The 18,209-nt window shown below is 50.8% G+C and overlaps 1 protein-coding gene across 9 annotated transcripts in view; it reads left to right on the plus strand.

Annotated features, from left to right (window-relative positions):
* The first annotated feature begins 5,070 nt into the window (after positions 1-5,070).
* GGTA1 (glycoprotein alpha-galactosyltransferase 1 (inactive)) overlaps positions 5,071-18,209 on the plus strand; it is a 62,354-nt gene continuing 49,215 nt past the window's right edge. For 2 of the 9 annotated variants that reach the window (XM_045563517.1, XM_045563520.1), the window contains exon 1: positions 6,269-7,630. Coding sequence is in view for 2 of the 9 variants with exons in the window: in XM_045563510.1 (XP_045419466.1) it covers positions 5,884-6,250; positions 7,556-7,630 (442 nt within the window). In the remaining 7 variants the exon portion in view is untranslated. The other 7 variants (XM_045563510.1, XM_045563521.1, XM_045563511.1 and 4 more) reach the window with 7 other exon arrangements.

Consider the following 18,209-nt stretch of genomic DNA (forward strand, 5'->3'; position numbering starts at 1 on the left):
GAAGGGAGGACAGGATGAGGGAGGATGGAGGCTGGCTGCAGAATGCCTGGGGGACGTGGAAATGCAAGAGGTATTTATCCAAATCAGCAGTTGGGGGGGGGGGGGTCCACCCTGCTGTAGCAAGCCCAGGGTGGGCTAAATGGAAGGAACCAGACAAGACCCTGTCCGCAGGGGCGACCCATCTAGATGAGGCAGGCATGGAAAGGATCTCACTATGTGGCCTTCATTCATCCACGCACCCCTCCCTCTAGTTCATCAGCACACGATTATTTCATTTCTCTCGTGTGCCGGGCACATGCTATGTCCTGGGAATGCCAGCTCAGACGTGGGCACCTGTGACTTGTGGGGCATGCCGCCAAATAAAAAGTCATGTGACCAGTGCCATGAAGGGGACATACAGGGACCCTGACTCAGTGCCATTTCATCCAAGACTTTAGTCAGGTGCAAAAATGGGGAAGAATATTTGTTTTCTCCTATGTATTTGCAGGAGTCCCTTATACATCCTGGATACCAATCTTTGCTCGGTTATCTAGGCTGCAAATATCTTCTCTCAACCTCTGAGTTTATCTATTCATTTGTTGAGGTGTCTTTTCTGTATGTTTGGCATTTTAATGTAGTCAGATTTATCTGTGTGTTTTTTATCGTCATTGCTCTGTGTGTGTATGTTTACATACACCCTTACCTATTCTGGGGTATAAAGATATTTTCCTCTAAATGTTTTAAAGTTTCTCTTTTCCTTTAGGTCTTTGATCCATCTATTATATGGGGTGTGTGTGTGTATTAGGAATGTAATTTTATTTTATTTTATTTTTTGTACAGATGGCCCACTGACCAGCAACATTTGTTAAAATTGCAATAAAATTCATATAACATAAAATTCACATTTAAAATGGTTCAGCCATTTTAAAGTGTATACAAATCAGTGGCATTTAGAGCATTCACCATGTCATGTGACCATCACCATCTGGTTCCAGAGCATTGCCCATCACCTTGAAAGGAAACCCCGTACCCACTGAGCAGTCTCTCCCACTCCACCTTGCCCCAGCCCCTGGCGACCACTTACCTGATTTCTGTCTCTATGAATTTGCATATTTGGATATTTTATACAAATGGAATCATGCAATATAAGGCCTCTTGTGTCTTGCTCCTCTCATTTAGCATAATGTCTTCAAGCGTCATCCATGTTGCAGCATGAATCAGTACCACCCCTTCTGAGGTTGGCTGTTTCATTGTATGACACATCACATTTTGTTTTTCTACTCCTCAACTGCCAGACATTCGGGCTGTTTCCACTTGTCGGCTATTGTGGATAGTGACTCCATGAACATTCTCGTGCATGTTTTTGTTTGCACACTTCCTTTCCATTCTTTGGGGACCAGTGACATTTGTAAACAGTCTGCTTTATCACCCACTAATCTGTGGTTCCTCCTCTGTCACACGCTGAGCTCCCACACACGTGGGTTTCTTTCTAGCTTCCTTATTCTGATCCATTGGTCTAAGAATCCATCCTGGCACCAACACGACACTGCTTTCATTGTTACAGCTTCATGATACATCTTTTTGTTGTTTTTTTTTTTTTTGGAGACAAGATCTCTCGCTCTGCTGCCCAGGCTGGAGTGTAGTGGTGCAGGCATAGCTCCCTGTAACCTCAAACTCCTGGGCTCAAGTGACCCTCCTGCTTCAGCCTCCTGGGCACTATAGGTGTGAGCCACGGCGCTCAGCCTTCATGGTTGGTTGAGCAAGTGCCCAATCCTCCCCTCCCTGTCTTGTCAAAACCGTCTTGGTTAAATGTGGCCCTTTGCTCTTCCATGTGAATTTTAGGAGCAGCTCATCGAGTTCCACAAAAATTTCCTTGGGATTTTTTTTTAATTTATAGTTGGTTTGAGGAGAACTGCCATCTTTGTGATATTGACGGTTTCCCGCACACTCACAAGCCTTGTCCCTCCCACCTCAGGACATTTGCACCTGACTCTGCTTGGGCCACTCTCCCCCAACTCTCTGCCTCATCAATTCCCTGCTCCAGGCTCAGTCCTCCCAGCCGTGGGGCCCTCTGCACCCTGTGTCTCTCCCTCAGAGCCTGAGCACGATCGCCCTGAAATTATAAGAATTCAGTGGTTCTCAGTTTACTACCTGTGTCCCACTAGTCTGCAAGCTCCTCAGAGGCTATGATGCTGCCTGACTTGTTCATCTTGTCGTCTGCATGCAGGACACTGGCTGACAGATAGCAGGGTCTATGTCTGTCATAAGAATGGAGACACAAGAGGAAGCTCTTCTGCCCTGGGGCATTTGGCCACATGCAGAAGGATGGCAAATAAAGTCACTTAACTTCTTCCCTGTGCCTCTACTTTTCCCCTGCAAAACAGAGATGTGATTAGTGTCTGCCTCACGGGGCGCTGAGGATGAATCGGGTTCCCATATGTGAGAAGTGCTTGGAGCAAAGTCAGTCCGGCAGTCAGAGCTACCTAAGGGTGCACCTGCCCCACACCTCCTCTCTGTAAAGTTTTCAGCCTCACATTCCTGTAATTCTCTGATGACTCCAAAGCCCTTTCCTGAAGTTATCTCATTTTGACTTTATTTCTGTGAACTAGTCATCTTACCTCCATTTTGCAGATGAGGCAAATGAGTCTCAGAGGGGAAGAATGACTCATCTAAGGCCTCACATCTCAAATTTCTAACCCCAAACCCAATGCACAGAATCTTTAAAGTGTTTTCCCGCTCAGACATTCAGTCAGCAGAATTGCTAGTTCAACTTTGAGAACTATATAGCTCCTCTCAGAAGGGGAAAAAAAATCTAACAGGCCCACAGTGTTGATTTACATTACTTTGATTTTATTTTTATTGAAACAGGCAGGTATAAACCTAAGATTAAGCCTGAACTTCTCATGCTCATTGCTCTAGAAACCAACCATAAAACCAAAAAAAAATCTTCAAATTAAATACAAATACAACCACAAAACCAACGAAATAATTCAAATTAACAACATTAAATCAAGTGACTTAAAGATTAAACCTCTGATATTGGGTTTAATGGTGGCAGAGTAGTGTTTTTTGTTGTTGTTTTTTTGGAGACAGTCTCGCACTGTTCCCCGGGCTAGAGTGTCGTGGCATCAGCCTAGCTCACAGCAACCTCCAACTCCTGGGCTCAAGCCATCCTCCTGCCTCAGCCTCCAGAGTAGCTGGGACTACAGGCATGTGCCACCATCCCCGGCTAATTTTTCTATATATTTTTAGTTGTCCAGCTAATTTCTTTCTATTTTTAGTGGAGATGGGGTCTCGCTCTTGCTTAGGCTGGTCTCGAACTCCTCGCCTCGAGCTAGCCTCCTGCCTCGGCCTACCAGAGTGCTAGGATTACAGGCGTGAGCCACCGCACCCGGCCCAGAGTAGTGTTTTGGGGTGTTTTCTTGTTTCCTGTGTATGTCATCTTTTTTCCCTCTTTTTTTTTCTTTATAGGGTCTTTACAGAGGTAAGTCATCTTCGTTTGGTTTTCGTCATCATTTGAGCCACCATCATATTCACTATTGTTTTCTTAAAAAAAGAAAAAGAATTTATAATACAGTCTGATCGGCCAAGCAGTTTAAACAATGCATTCCCATTCTCTTCATGCGATAAAGAAAAGTGGGAAATAATGCATTTAGTATAACATCACCCATTGCGTATTTGCTGTGGTGCTCACCACTAATGAACTACTGCAAGTGTGTTCACAGAAGACAATAATGGCCCAATTTATCCTCGAGCAAAAGGCCCATTGTGCCGGCTGCGGTGGAGAGTCTCATTCCCGAGTGTGGGGCTGCCGATTCGCTTCTCCCACCACTTTATGTCCCTGAACCCACAGGGAAACTCCATTCTCCCACATTCCATCCCAGTCCTTCCAGTATTAAATCAGGCCACTGTTCCTTTCTCATTAGCATGAGACAATTAAAATTATACATCATGTCTGTGCTCCGTGCCATTTTCAGGATGTCAAATGACAGTTCCAATATATTCAATTATTTAAGAAGCTAATCTCTTAGTCTACGAAAATGACACTCTATGGCAAACGATCCTGGCAAAAGGAAGTTTTGACTTTTCCACCCTAAAGTAGATCCTTATGAGCCCGAGGGCCGGAATGAGATGACCCTCCTGGTCACTAGTGTAGGGTGAGCAGACTGAGGCCGCCCAGGCGCAGGTCATCAGAAGTAATCGCTGTCACCGTAGGCACGGAAGTGCAAACACTGAAATAGAAATTCTTGGGTTCCCCTCTAATTAATTCTAGTAGAGAATTACTGCACAGCCGAGGGCTGTGTAGAGCCGCATTTGTGAAACTGCGCTCAGCGATCACTAAGTCAGTGAACAGACCGGGGCAGGCCCCGTGCTGGGTGCCTGATGGCCAGCCCCTCCCTTCCGGAGCTCGGGCCCCGGGGGCCTCCAGCCAGAGCCCGCCGGCCTGTCGCTGTCTACATTTTTGCTCTTCCTTCCAGGGAAACAAAGGGTGGATCAGACCTCCCAGACTCTCGGCTTTCCCCGCGCTTGGCCGTGTGCCAGGGCACCGAGGCCCCTCCCTGCAGCACGGGGTGACAGACCCCAGCCCACCCTCCAACGCCCCTGTCCCTCCTCCACCGCCGCCACCAGCACCACCGCCACGTGCAGGCCGGAGAAGGCAAAAGAGGCCCAGCAACCTCCCCAGGGATTTTATTTTCTATTTTTGCTGGTTTCAGGCTTTTTTCTGCCTGAGTGGAAATGAAACAAATGCCCCCTCCCTCCCCCGGCACACACGCTCGCACTCTCGCTCACGCACCCGCGCGGCGGGCCTCCCAGCTGTCTGTGTCCGGGGCGGGGACCGGCTTGGCACCGACAGCGCGGGCCGGCCGGGGGGAGCGCGCCGCCCGCTGTCCAGCGCTCGCCGGCTGCCTCGCGCCCGTGCCCGCTGCGCGCAGCCCGCGGCCCCGGAGCGGGCGCCCGGCCGCCGGCCCACGGGCGGGAGGGCAGCGGGCACACCCCGCCCCGGCACGCCCGGCCCGGCCCGGGCGGAGGCAGCGCGGCGGCGGATCCGCCGCGGAGGGCGCCGCGGGGGCCGGGAGCTAGGCGCGGTCCTGCCCCGGCGCCGCTCGCCGCGCGCCCGCCCTCGGCGCCCGCGTTCTGCGGATCAGGTGGGTCCCGCGGGGCGCCGGCCGAGCCCCGCCAAGGCCGCGGGCCGGGCGCGGGGCGGCGGGGCCCGGGGCTCGGCGCGGGGGTGGGGATGGCAGGGGCAGCGGGGCGGGCCCCTGCTCCGGCCCGGCCCTGTTTCTGCCCCGCCTGTGTCACTGCTTTTGTTCTTGTCGCTGCCTCTGTGTCCAGATCTGACCCAGTCTCTGTCCCCCTCCTGTGCCCGTCGCTGCCTCTGTCCAGCCTTCCGGACTGGAGCCCGAGGGTCTGCGGGCCGAGGTCCCCCCACGGGGTTCTCGGGAGTGGGGTAGGGAGGAGGGTAGACTCAAGGGGCACGGGGTGCGACCGAGCAAGTCTCGAAAGGAGTGAGGGGTCTGTCCCCGTCTGTGGGCAGGACAGAGGGATGGCTCGTGCCCAGGACAGGATGGGAAGGGGGTGCCCCTGGGAATGGGGAGCTGGCCGGGGAGGGGTAAAGTTGGGGCGCAGGAACCGTGGGGAGCAGGGTGTAGGAGGACGTCCCGGAGCTGAGGAACAAGCCGGGACGCAGCGCGGGGAAAGTTTCAGACACTGTAACTTTGGCAGCCAACGTGCCCGCGCCCCGCGGTGGTGGGAGGCAAAAGGGTTCCTTCACCAGCCCTTCAAACCACCTCGCCCCCACTTGAGAGGGACGCCACCCGCGTTTGAAAACGGTACGAAAACAGCTAAACAGAATAATTGCACAAACTCTTGAAAAGCGTCCAAGAAACAGTAAAGGGGAAAAAAATGTCAGCGCGCGGAGAGAGAGAGAGAGCAGGCAGAGCGACACAGTCCCCACGTCCCCGCGGTGGCAGCCGCGAGGGAGGGGCGAGGCACGGAGAGTGTCACCGCCGCTCCTCCCTCCAGGAAGGAACCGTCCCAGGCCGCCGTTTCTGTGGCTTTGCTTGTAGTTTGCACTCCTTCTGGCTCCGGAGCAGGCCTCGCTGCCTCCTCCATTCACCTGGGACTAGGTGTGTCCCTGGAGGCAGGAGATGCAGGGTGGAGCCCCGGCCTGGCCGCCTCCCAGCTAGGAGACACTTTCCCAGGCAGAGTCTCAGTTTCCTCGACGGCTGTCAGACAGAATGCTGCTGGAGACGGCGCGTCCAGGCTCCCAGTAAGAAAGTGCCAAGTGAGGGGCTTGGGGGGCTGGGGTGTAGAGGATACGGTTATTCTGTTGCACTTCTGTGCTGCTTTGGCTGCACGAAGCACTTTTTGCTTTGTTCGCAGTTATATCTAGGTGTACTTTCCGTCCCCTGCCAGATGCCAGGCAGGCTGCAGATCTAGGTTCTCTCTGTTACAAGTAACAGGTGCTCAGTGAACTGAATAAGGCAGAGCTGAAAGCCTCCCTAGGGATAACCTGGTCCCTGCGATTTCCAGCTGTGTCCTGGAAGGCCTAAGGTCAGGGAGGGGAACTGAGAAGACAGGGTCTGGCCCCTCCCTACCTTATTTCAGACAGAACCAGTTCAGTTCTGCCTTTGTCTCCTCTACCTATTGGGAAACCCCAGAGGGTGTTTTTGGTAACAAATTCCCCAGATGCAGTCTGATCTGGTCGTTTTCAGCAGAGTAACTGAGGTCAAGAGGTGTGCACAGGGATTTGGGCAAGGTCCTCCGGGGGCCAAAGCTTACCAGGAAACCTGCCTCCTAAGTCACAGGCCAGGAGTGGCCCTTATCTGGCTGTGGTGGCTCTGAACAGCCATTTCCCCGGATCTTAGCACCTGCTCGCCTACACCCTAACTCCAGGGCCCCAGGGCTGCCTTCTTACCTGCAGCCTGTGAGTAATCTTCTGAGCACTTCCAGGCCTTTAGTGGGACAATTTATGTGACTTAGTTTTACAGATTTAGGTCAAAATGAATTAGGTTCCCCACCCTCCTGGGTAGGCTACGTATCACTAGCCCATTTTATAGTTAAGGAAATGAAAGCTCAGAGAGGCCAAGTAACTCACTCATGGGCACTCAGCTATTAAATGGCAGCTGGGATTTAAATGCTCTTCTTTCTGGCTCTAAGGCTTATGTTCTTTCCATTACATTATCTCTTAGGAGGGCTAGAAAATAGGTAATGGACAGATGTCATGGAGGCGAGGCATAGGTGAGCAGAGAACAGCTGAAGCAGGGGCGGCATTAAGTGGAGGCTGAGCATTCGAATAGCTGCATTCTTAATATTATACACATACAATTTTATTTGAAATGAATGTGGTTTCTGCCCTGTACTTTCTATTTTAGATTTGTTTTATTTTATTTTTCTAATTTTTAATTAAAGTACAATTTACATACACTCTAATCCACAAATCTTATGTGTTTGGTTCATTGAGGTTTGACAGTTGTTTATACCTTTGTAACCACCCCCCCCAAATGAAACATAAACTGTTTGCATAACCCTACAAAGTTCCCATTTCTGATAAATTTTCCTTCTACCCTTCCAGGCAACCATTTTCTGATTTTATCGTCACTGATTAATTTTGTCTGTTTGTGGACTTCATGTGAATGGGAATCACACCGTAGGTACTCTTTCATGCCTGGTTTATTTCAGCTGTAATGTTTTTGAGATTCGTCTGTGTTGTTCTGTGTGTGAGTAATTTGTTCTTTGCTATTGCCAAGTCACATTCCATTGTACGGATGTGCCACAATTTATTTCTCTCCTCTTGTTGGTGAACATTTGCGTTATTTCCAGTTTCGGGCTGTTATGTGAACATTCCTGTACAAGTCTTTTGTGGACAGTTGTTTCCACCTAGGAGGGAGATTGCTGGGTTGTAGGGTGTAGCATTTTACACTCCCACAGCAATGTGTGAGAATTAGGATTTCTCTCCATCCTTGACAATATGTGATATTGTCAGTCTTTTTGCTTTTAGCCATTTTCGTGACTGTGGAGTGGTATCTTATTGTGATTTTTACTTTCTATTTTTTATGATTGAATTTTAAGAGTTTTTGGAGAAAACAACATGAGTGGGGGCAGAATATGAAATAAAATGGTGATATGGAGACCACGATGGGCCATGACTGGGGAAGGAAAGAACCAAATGGTGGTTGTAATAGTGACCTTAGGAATAGGGGGTTCTCCGTGGACCAGCTGGGATTTAAAGAGCTGGAGCTTGTATTCCATAAGCTGGGCAAATTCATCATCCATGTTCATGGCTGTAAATGCCACTTCTGTAGCACTCACCTTATCTCCAATTTTGGGCTCCCAATCCACATATTTAACTGCCCACTGGGCATCTCTTTTTGGACATCTCAAAGGTACTGCAAACTCAGTAAGTCCAGACTAGAATTATCTCATGGTGGCTTTCTGTCTTGGGTCGCCGAATAAAAGATGGTTCCACTAGCTGAGAGGATAAGGAAGGAGAAATGTGTAGGGTGGGGAGACATAATGAACTTGGTTCCCTGCCAAATGGTGCAGAGCATTCCAGCAAGGTAAGGATCGGCAGTTGCACTGGGCAATTAGGAGATTACTGAAATATACTGAGAGCAGTTTTGGTGGAGTGGAGGAAAGAAGCTGGAATGCCTATGGGTGAGAGGGAGAAATGGGCAGAGTGAGTACTGTCAGCTCTTTTCAGAAGTTTATTTGAGAAGGTCAGGAGAGAGACAGAACTGTAGCTGTAGGGAGACAGGGTGAAGGAAGGGGTTTTAGGAAGAAAAGGACTAGTGATGTATAGGATTGGGGAAGGATTCAGTCCAGGAGAGGGAAGGAGTGGTGGATAGAACAAGTTGCTAGGAGGAACAGGAGGCAGTGGGGAGGAGTGATCTTGAAAGAAGTATGAAGGACTCCACTCTGACTTGGGACGTGAGTGATTATAGGTGAGAAGATTCATCAGTTAAAACAATCTAAGGTTCTTCACAATCTGCACTTCTCATCTCCCATCTATCCTGCGTATCAGGTAGCTTTTGCTGTAGCCATGCTGTGCAACAAACAACTCCCAAATCTTAGCTTTTGACCACAAAGTTTTATTTATTATTCACATAACATGTCCGCTGCAGGGAAGTTGCGGCTGCTTGGTTTTGTGGCTCTGCTCTAGGTGCCAGACAGACATAAGGTTTCTCTAGTGTATTATCAATTCCTGGACCCAAGCTGCTTCTATCTGGTTATGCCTTCCCTGGTGTCTGCTCCAGTCTTGTCCCCTCCAGTTCATCCCTTCAGTCCAGTTCCTTCTGTCCCCACAGTGAAAGCCTTCTTCCCAGACACCAAACTGATGGGGTTTTTCGATCTTTCTAAGGCTCCCCACTGACCTCAGGATGAAGTACATACTCCTTGGTGTGACAGCCAAGGTCCTGCCAGAACACTTCTCACCCTCCTCACCCTGCCCCTCAGAACCTCTGCTCCGGTCCTGACACTCTCTCCTGGTTTTATGCCCCTGGGCTGCTTCCCTCGCTGCTCCCTCTGCTTGGACCATCCTCCTCCCTCCCTCCCAAATCAACCTGCAGATCCCTCCTTTTCCTCCTAGACCCAGCTCAGGCACCACCCTCTCTGTGAAGCCAATCCCGTCCACCTGCCTCTGATGGACCAGACACTCGCTCCCTCCCCCAGCACCCTGGGCACCCTACAGCTACGTTCTGCCACATGTCATAATTTCTTCCCTCCTCCACTGTGACCTGCTGGAGCCAGACAGCACAGCACACTGTTCTCACGACCATAATGCTCTTTCCTTGGCACACTCCGGGAGTGAAGTGCGGCCTCCGTCCGCATCCTTAAGGGCACCCAGAGTCTACTGATGGGCGCCTGACATTTGCTCCTCAGGAGGAGGCCAGTCGGGCTAGTTTGGGAAGTCAAAGAACAATGTAAATTTGGCCTGTGGACTGAAGGCAAAGAGGACATCATTTAGCACACTTCACCCAGAATTATTTCTAAAAGTCCTTTCAATTCTAAAAAGAGGAAGTAAAAATATATTGTCTAAATCTTTAGCCAAAGAGTCGATCTCAGTTTGTCCAAGCCACAGAACCCCATGACGTGCATCCAGACCCGGCAATGGGAGTTTCCCAGACTTGGGCTTCCTCAGCCATTATGCTAATTTTCATGGCTGCACAGAGTCTCACAGAGCAGAGGCGGTGACGGCAGTGCCCTGGAGATCCAATGCCCCATGCTCACATTTTTGTGCCACAGGAAAACCCCACGCAGACTTTGACGAGGGACTTTGGTGGTGGGCATCTGCTTCCTGTGGTTCCTCTCCAAAGCCACGTGCAGTTGGCAGATGTGAATGGCAGGAACAGGCATGGAGCTGCCATCTGGGCCAGGGTATAGCTCAGAGAGCGAGTGATCTGGGAAGGAGGAGGAGGTTCCAGAGAGAGTGAGTGTAGGAAGCTGAAGGAGAGAGTTTCCAGGAGGCTGTGGCCAAGCGGGTTGAATGGTGCAGAGAGGTCACGCAGAGAGAAGGGCCCTGGAAGAGATCAGCTCCTGTGGGTTGACAGCACGACCCTGGGGAAAGTGGAAAAATAATTAAGGAATTATTACGATTAGAATTCTCTACACTGAGGCCCGGCACGGTAGCTCATGTCTGTAATCCCAGCACTTTGGGAGGCTGAGGGCCAAGGCAGGAGGATTGCTTGAGGCCAGGAGTGCAAGACCAGCCTGGGCAACATAGCAAGGCCCCATCTCTGGAGAAAAAAAAAAAAAAAAGAGTTCCTTAGACGGGTCCACAGTTTAAGAAGTGAGACCATGTACTCATTTCACGTGAGTCTCACAAAAGCCCTGTGAAATCGGTAGAACAGAAATTATTTCCTATTTTGTGTGTGGGGAAACTGAGGCTTAGAGTTTTAATTTCTTGATCAAAACCTCTCAAGAGTTTAGTGGCAGAACTGAGGCATGAAAGCCGGGTCCTGATTCCCAACATAGTGTGGCATGGAGCCCCCTGTAGGTGCTGGCAAGGGGATGACGGTGGCTCGGAAGGTGGTGGCCACTGTGACCTTGGCTGGGCACAGGGGAAGTCTCCTCCCTGGCATTGTTCGGGACTGAAACCAGCCAGAGAGACTGAAAAGCAGCAGCTGGAAGAGGCTGGGGAGAGAAAGGCCACCTCTCATGATCAGTTTTTTGTTTTGTTTTGTTTTGTTTTTGAAGACAGTCTCACTCAGTTGCCCCAGGTACAGTGACATCATCATAGCTCCCTGCAACCTCCAACTCCTGGGCTCAAGTGATCCTCCTGCCTCAGCCTCCCCGGTAGCTGAGACCACACGTGCGTGCCACGATGCCCAGCTTATTATTCTATTTTTAGTAGAGATGGGGCGGGGTCTCACTCTTGCTCAAGCTGGTCTTGAACTCCTGAGCTCAAGCAATCCTCCCGCCTTGGCGTCCCAGAGTGCTAGGATTACAGGCGTGAGCCACCACACCTGGCCACAATCAGTTCTTAATAAGAATCTTTCAATCTGTCTCAGTCTGGGAGCTCTCGTCTTCAGAGCCTTGCATGTAATGCCCTGGACTTGGCTCCCCTTAGGTCTGGGGTACTGAAAAGGGCTCTGGGCTGAAAGAGAGGTGGTCTTGTCCCACCAGGTACTGGTGCTGCTAGCTGTGGTTGCTGGGGAGCCTCAGTTTCCCTGTCAACCAAATGGCACAAAGCACAAGTCTAGCAAACCTCCCAGAGCAATACCTGCTATTAAGCAAAAACCAGAAAAAAGTCTAAGCCCATAGGAAATGGATGCTGAAACCTAAAACCTGTAAGGGAGATGCAGCTGCAGTCCCCAAAGGAATCGCAACTTTTCAGCTTCCTCTTGCCAGTTTTGACACCAGAAACTGAGGTTCTAGAAGTACACCTGTTCCAGAGACTTGTGCTGTGAATCATTTATTCATTCAATATTCACAGAGCCACTGTAAATCCATTCATTCATTAATTCATCCGAAATTTGTTGAGCACCTACTAAATGCTGGGCTAGATACCTGAGATGGCAGCGAGCAAGACAGACACAATCCCTGCCTGTGCAGGGGCCATAATTTAGCTTGGGAGACAGTCGTTAAACAACTCATTGCACAGTGAGAGCCACAAGGGAGAAGCACAGGGTGTGCGCCACAGGGGTCTGATCCTGTCTGGGGAGGCGGCAAGGAAGGCTTCCCTAAGGACATGACCTTTAAGCTGGGCCCTGCAGGAGTTAGACGCTGAAGAGGGAGGAGTGTTTCAGGCAGAGGGAAGAAGCAACGAGAACCCATCATCCTGCTGTCCCTCCAGCTGTTCCAGAATCCAGACAGCGCCGGTGGCTGCAGGGGCACAGAGAAGGGAGCAAGCCCGGGGCAAGGGTGACGTTAGGGTTGGCAATGTCTGCTGCACAGAAGCAGCTGCAGAGAAACCATGAGTCCTTGAGTGGCAGGCCAGCTGTCCCCAAGAGGAATTTGCCTGGCATCCGTGGGAAAAGCCAAGATGCTTTCAAAATCAGAGGCAGGGTTTCTTTTAAGGAGGACTGGGCTCCCCCAGAGCAAGGATGGGGTCTAGGTTTGCTTGTGGCTGCCTAACTCTCTGGCTGTCTATGGACTGGCATTTTGTGTAGTAAACTCTATTTTCATGTTAGCTGGAGCCAAGCAGAGGAAGCAAGAATTAATATTTCTATGTGCAAATTTAACTGAGTGCTTAAGAATTCATTCCATGGCATGAAAATTCAACACGGGAAGTGCTCGATAGATGTCTGGGGCTGATATATTGAGTAGCACATGAGACGGTGAACAGGTCAGAGATATGGTTGCAAGCAACAGACGGAGATCCCAGCTCAGTGAGGCAGAAGAGGCTTGCCTTGGAAGGATGTTTTTGTTGCTGACAAATTATCGTCATCCCTGAGAAAGCTCGAAAACCAAACTGGCCAGAACCAGTGAAGGTTGGGCAATAACCACAGTTAGAGTCTTGCACAGGAGCTAATGCTAGCTCTTCTGCAGCCAGAGCTGCTGTGAGCAGCGTTTCTCCAGCATCTGCCTTCCTGCGGCTTCCTTAGGATGCAAAGCCACCAACTGGCGAGGCCCAGGTCACTCTCCTGCATTCCAGGTATAGATGAATGGACTCGGGGGAGGATCTGGCCCATTCTGCTCTGGTGCTGGTGGTGGTGGGGTGTTGCTAATACAAAAGTGGGGAGCCACAAGTCCACCAATGCCACCAGAGATGGGGACTTTGCGGTGCCACTGAATTTTGCTGGCGTAAGGAGGATCACGGAGCCACAGCTGAGGGATGGAAAATGTCTTCTGGGGAACTTTCAGAGGGGCAGCCTGGCCTTGAGCAAGTTATTGAACCTCAGCATCCTCACATGTAAAATGGGTTGGTGTGGACTTTAGAGATAGAGCCTACTGCCTGGCATGCGGTGCTGCTGAACGGCAGTGCTGTTATCACTATCAGTAGTAGAAGTGATAGGAACTTCACTCTCTGTTATCACAATGGTTGTGTCCTCAACGGAAGGAGACCCAGCGTAATCTAGAGAAATTCAGAAGTGACTATGCACATTTTTTTTTTAGAGACAGGATCTCATTTTGTCACCCAGGCTGGAGTGCAGTGGTGCAGTAACAGCTCACTGCAACCTCCAACTCCTGGCCTCAAGCAATCCTCCTGCCTCGGCCTCCCAAAGTACTGGGATTACAGGCGCAAGTATCCATGCCCAGCCGACACATGTATACAAAGAGGTTCTCCGCAAGGTTCCTTTATTTTATTGTTTTCTTTCTTTTACTCCACCACAAGGTTCCTTTATTTTTTAAAAATCTATTGTTATTATTATTTTTTTTGAGACAAGTTCTCACTCTATTGCCCAGGCTGCAGTGCAGTGGTGCAATCATAGCTCACTGCAGTCTCAAACTCCTGGCATCACGCCATCCTCCCATCTCGGCCTCCCAAAGTGCTGGGATTACAGGTGTGAGCCATGGTGCCCAGCCAAGGTTCCTTGAAATGTTTACTTGCTCAGGATACTTAAGGGATTAATTTACCAAAAATAAATAAACAAACAAATGACTGAGCCACCATCTTTTAGACCCTTGATAAATACTGTTGAAGAAAGTGGTTCTTTTGCAGGAGCAGACAGATGTACTTAAACATCCCAGGTTTGCTTCACTGCTGAAGCCTTAACAGAGGAAGAGAAACGGTCACACTCATGTGGCTGGGGGCACCCCCTCTACACACACACACACACACACACACACACACACACACACACACACACACGTCCCCGGAGAGTTGGCTACACACCACACTCTCCCACTCTCCCCTCCCACCGGAAGAACATAGCCTCCCACGAACACCGACGGCCTGGAGGTGGTGATGTTGCTAGTAAGTGTTTCATGACCAGCACTTTGAAAACTGAAAGCCCTAGTATGTGGTATTTTCATAGTGTAGCTGTTCCCACCACAGCCAGTTTGACGTTACCACTCGAGGAACTGGGAGTAGACGTGCAGTAGCACAGTGTTATGTGGTATTTTCCACTACGCTTAGATACTATAGATGTAAGTAACCTCAAGAGTATAATTAAAATGTAGTAAAATAATTAGCAGTGATGAGTTTTTATTATTACCTTTGTGCCTAAAACAATTCATTTAATTGTAAGTTTATCTAATTTAATTTTAAATAAGAGCTGTGTTTAACAACTGGGTTGCCAAATTGTTGAGAAGTTAACAATTGGCTCGTGCAAGCCAGCACGAACCAACTCCAGCACGCTGTTGGCATGGGGCCCCTAGAGAGAGGCCAGCACAAAGAGGCCATCCCCGAACAGTGCCCCCCTACTTTCTAACATGTCAACATCTTTTATTTGCTTTATAACCCTTTTTGCCACCTGAAATTATTTCCTGTATTTGCTTACCAGCTGGAATGTGAGCTCCCAGAGTGCTTGCTCTGGGTTCAGCACTGGATCCCCAGTGCTTGGGCAGCGCTGAGGGGTCTTTGATAACACAATTGATTGAATGAATGGAGGCGGGGCAAGGAGCCTTCGAGGGTTCACATCCTGCCTCTGCTATAAGGTGCATCTTTGCTTGAGCCTCTGTTTCTTTATCTGTGAAAGAAAAGGGTTTGAGCAGAGACTCCCAAGGTTCCCCTTAGCTATGAAAAGTCTATACCTACTTATGGGGTACAATGTACACTCTTCGGGTGATGGGTACACTAAAAGCCTAGATCTCACCACTGTACAATATGTACATGTGACAGAATTCAATTTGTAGCCCCTAAATCTATTAAAAGAACAAAAAGAGAAAAAAGAAAAGTCAAGTCTATGCCTGATAAAGACACAGCCTGGCCAAGCAGAGATCCTCAACTGAGTGCCTGCGAGGTGGGAGCTAGCACCCGTGGGCTCCTAGGACCGGCGGTCTTATCCTTTTCCTCTGTGGACAGCGTTTTAAACACTGAGTTCAACATGGCTTCTCTCAGGCGCCACGGTTGTTCTGCGGGAGCCAGTCCTCGTCCCACACTGAGAGGCCCATCCCTCTGTGCCAGCGGATGTTGCAGGCCCATTGCTGCTGGGTGAAATGTTTTAGGGTCAAGGAGGAAGGTCCGCCTGGGTGAGGCATTCCCCCCAGATAGAGACCCACAATTCCATCCTGCACATGACGTGCAGGGGGCTCCACGTGCAGGATGGAATTGGGTAAAATACAGTAAAAATGAATTTACTCTCAATTTCTGAGCCTTTCACGGAGGAACAAACAGCATCGTCTGCGGGCCCCGCCGGGAGAGCCACTGCCCTGGGAGACCTTGCCAGCTGCCTTGGCTGCTTTTTGTTCCCGCAGCTGCTGGACAAGCAGGTATCTGAGGATCCTCACTCCACAGGTGAGAACACAAGAGGCCCAGGCAGGGTTCGGGACACTCCCTTAGAGGAGCAGAGGGAGGTGGCTCCACCCACGCCTCCCATGCCTGGGAGGTGAGTGACAGCCGCAGGCGGGCTGAGTCACTCCTTCTTCTCAGACCTGAGATGACTGAGTCCAGCCTCCTCTTTCACGCACGAGGTTCAGGGGCAGAGGTTGGAACAGGGGCAAACCCAGGCCTAACGTGGCAGCATCTCATTGTTCTCCATCGTCCCCGGGGACACTGGGAATGGGCGGGGCCTCTCCTCTGCTGCCGAATCTGGGTGCAGCCCAGGCCCGCTCTGTGCCCACCAGCTCCCCATCCATCTGCTTCGTTCGGGCAGCATCGTAGGATTTCCTGCTATTCCCCCCCAGAGTTTCCTTTTCCTGCTGTGATTGGCTCAGAGGGATGATGAGCTTTGCTTTCTCTGAGTGGTGGGGCTTGGGCACAGTCTGTGGGGCTCACAGGGCCCTCTGGGTTCTGCTTGCTCCTTCACAGATGGGTAAAACTGGGACAGAGAAGTGACCTAGAAAGCAGAGTAAACAAATAATAAAACAACGATAGCTCAGGCTTCCTGGGCATTTTTTACTCATTCCAGAGACTGTTCTAGGTGCTTTCTAGGAGCCTTGCCTTTTCTTCATCCAGAAACCCCAGGTGACAGGGATTGTTGTTGTTCCAGTTTTACAAACGAGGAAACTGAGGCACAGATTAAGAAATTTCCAAGGGCCACGTGGTAAGGGAGAGATCTGGGGACTGAGACACGGGCAAGGAGGCAGCGCTGCCTGTCCTCAGGGCAGCCCCTCACTCAACAGATGGGAAACCCCGACCCAGAGGGGGTGGGGGCTTCTCTGAGGTCACATGGGCTAGACTGGAGCCCAGGAGACCTGACTCCCTGTCAGTGCTCTCTGCGCCCCACCTGGGGCTCTCCCGTCCTTGGTCACTATGTAACTTCCCCAGACTGCGACTCTGCTCATTCTGTGCTGTGGGACATCCTATGAATAGACCAGGCTGGGGGCAGCGTGGGAGGCCCAGCCAGATCGGAACAATGTCCTCCTCCCACACCCTGTGAGAAAGGTCTTGGGGCGCCCAGTCCTGGCTTTCGCTGGAAAGTTCAGAAACTCTTTGTTCTCCTGTCAGCCAGCCCATGCCGCAGAGAGCTGGGCTGCTTATCCGCCCGTGTCACATTTCCTGTTTGTGCCCAGCCCCAAGTGGGGCTTTGGGTGAAAGGCGAGGGGGTGGGTGGGCAGCGCCTTCCTTAGGAATCGCAGTCGTCGAGGACAGGGAAACTGAGGCCCAGGGAATGGAAGAGCCTGTCCTAGTTCATCTAGTGCCCCAGAGTCACAATAGTTTTTGGTGGGTTTTTTTTTTTTTTTTTTGAGATTGATAAAATCCTAGAAAGGGTGAACTGGCTGAAGTCTAAGATGTTCCCTGGGCCACCTCCCATGTTCCATAGACGGGAATCTGGGGAGGGGACTTTCTTAAGAGCACAGAGCTGGGGAGAGCCCTGAGAACCCTGTTCTGAATCGACACACGACAGATGCCACTGAGCGAGGAGTTCGCGGTCTGGTGTGGGGCCTGGATCAGCCAAATACTCACGGCAGGAGTCTGAAGCCCGGCCAGGGCCCCAGAGGAATAGACCTTGGTGCTGCGGGGAATAACCCGGGAAGGACCCGGGAAGGTCTCGCTCAGGAAGTGACCTTTTGGCCGAAGCCTGAGGGTAGGGAAGAGGGGAAGGGGAAGAGAGAAGGGCCCAAGAACAAACCTTGTTGCTCACTCATTTTATAGATGAGAAAACTGAGGCGGGAAACTGGAAACCTGTCTGGTTTAGTGCCTCGAAGAATCTTGCCTCTTCTTCCCTTTTCTGTTTTTTCAGGAAAGAGGCAAGAGGTAATCAACTGACTGAGCGAAGCAGTTAGTGGCAGAGCTAGAATCCAGCACGCTCTCCTCCCTCACACCAAGAGAGTCATTTTAGAAAACCCTAAAGTTGGCTATTTCCTAATTGTGACCTTGAACAAGACAGTTAACCTCTTTGAGGCCCTGTGTCTTCATCTGTAAAACGAGCCCACACAGACTCCGTCAAGGTCTCTGTGTGCTGCCCAGTGTGGGGGCTGGAGGTGGGGAGGGGAGTGGAGGGCGCTGCTGGGTCCCCCTCAGGGCCCCACCCCCCACCCTGAGCCCCAGGTCCGAGGGGCCTTGTCTCTGCCCACTGCTTTACTGTCATCCCGTAACCTGCCCCTGGCACTAACCACATTTTGGCAAACCTCCCCCCCCGCCCCTCTCACAGCCACCCCATGAGGACACATATTTCATATGACACCAGGCACTTTGCACATGGGACAGCGTCTCACATGCACAACCACCCTGCAAGAAGGAC

Source organism: Lemur catta, chromosome 10 (assembly GCF_020740605.2).
Source record: "Lemur catta isolate mLemCat1 chromosome 10, mLemCat1.pri, whole genome shotgun sequence".
Taxonomy (NCBI): Eukaryota; Metazoa; Chordata; class Mammalia; order Primates; family Lemuridae; genus Lemur; species Lemur catta.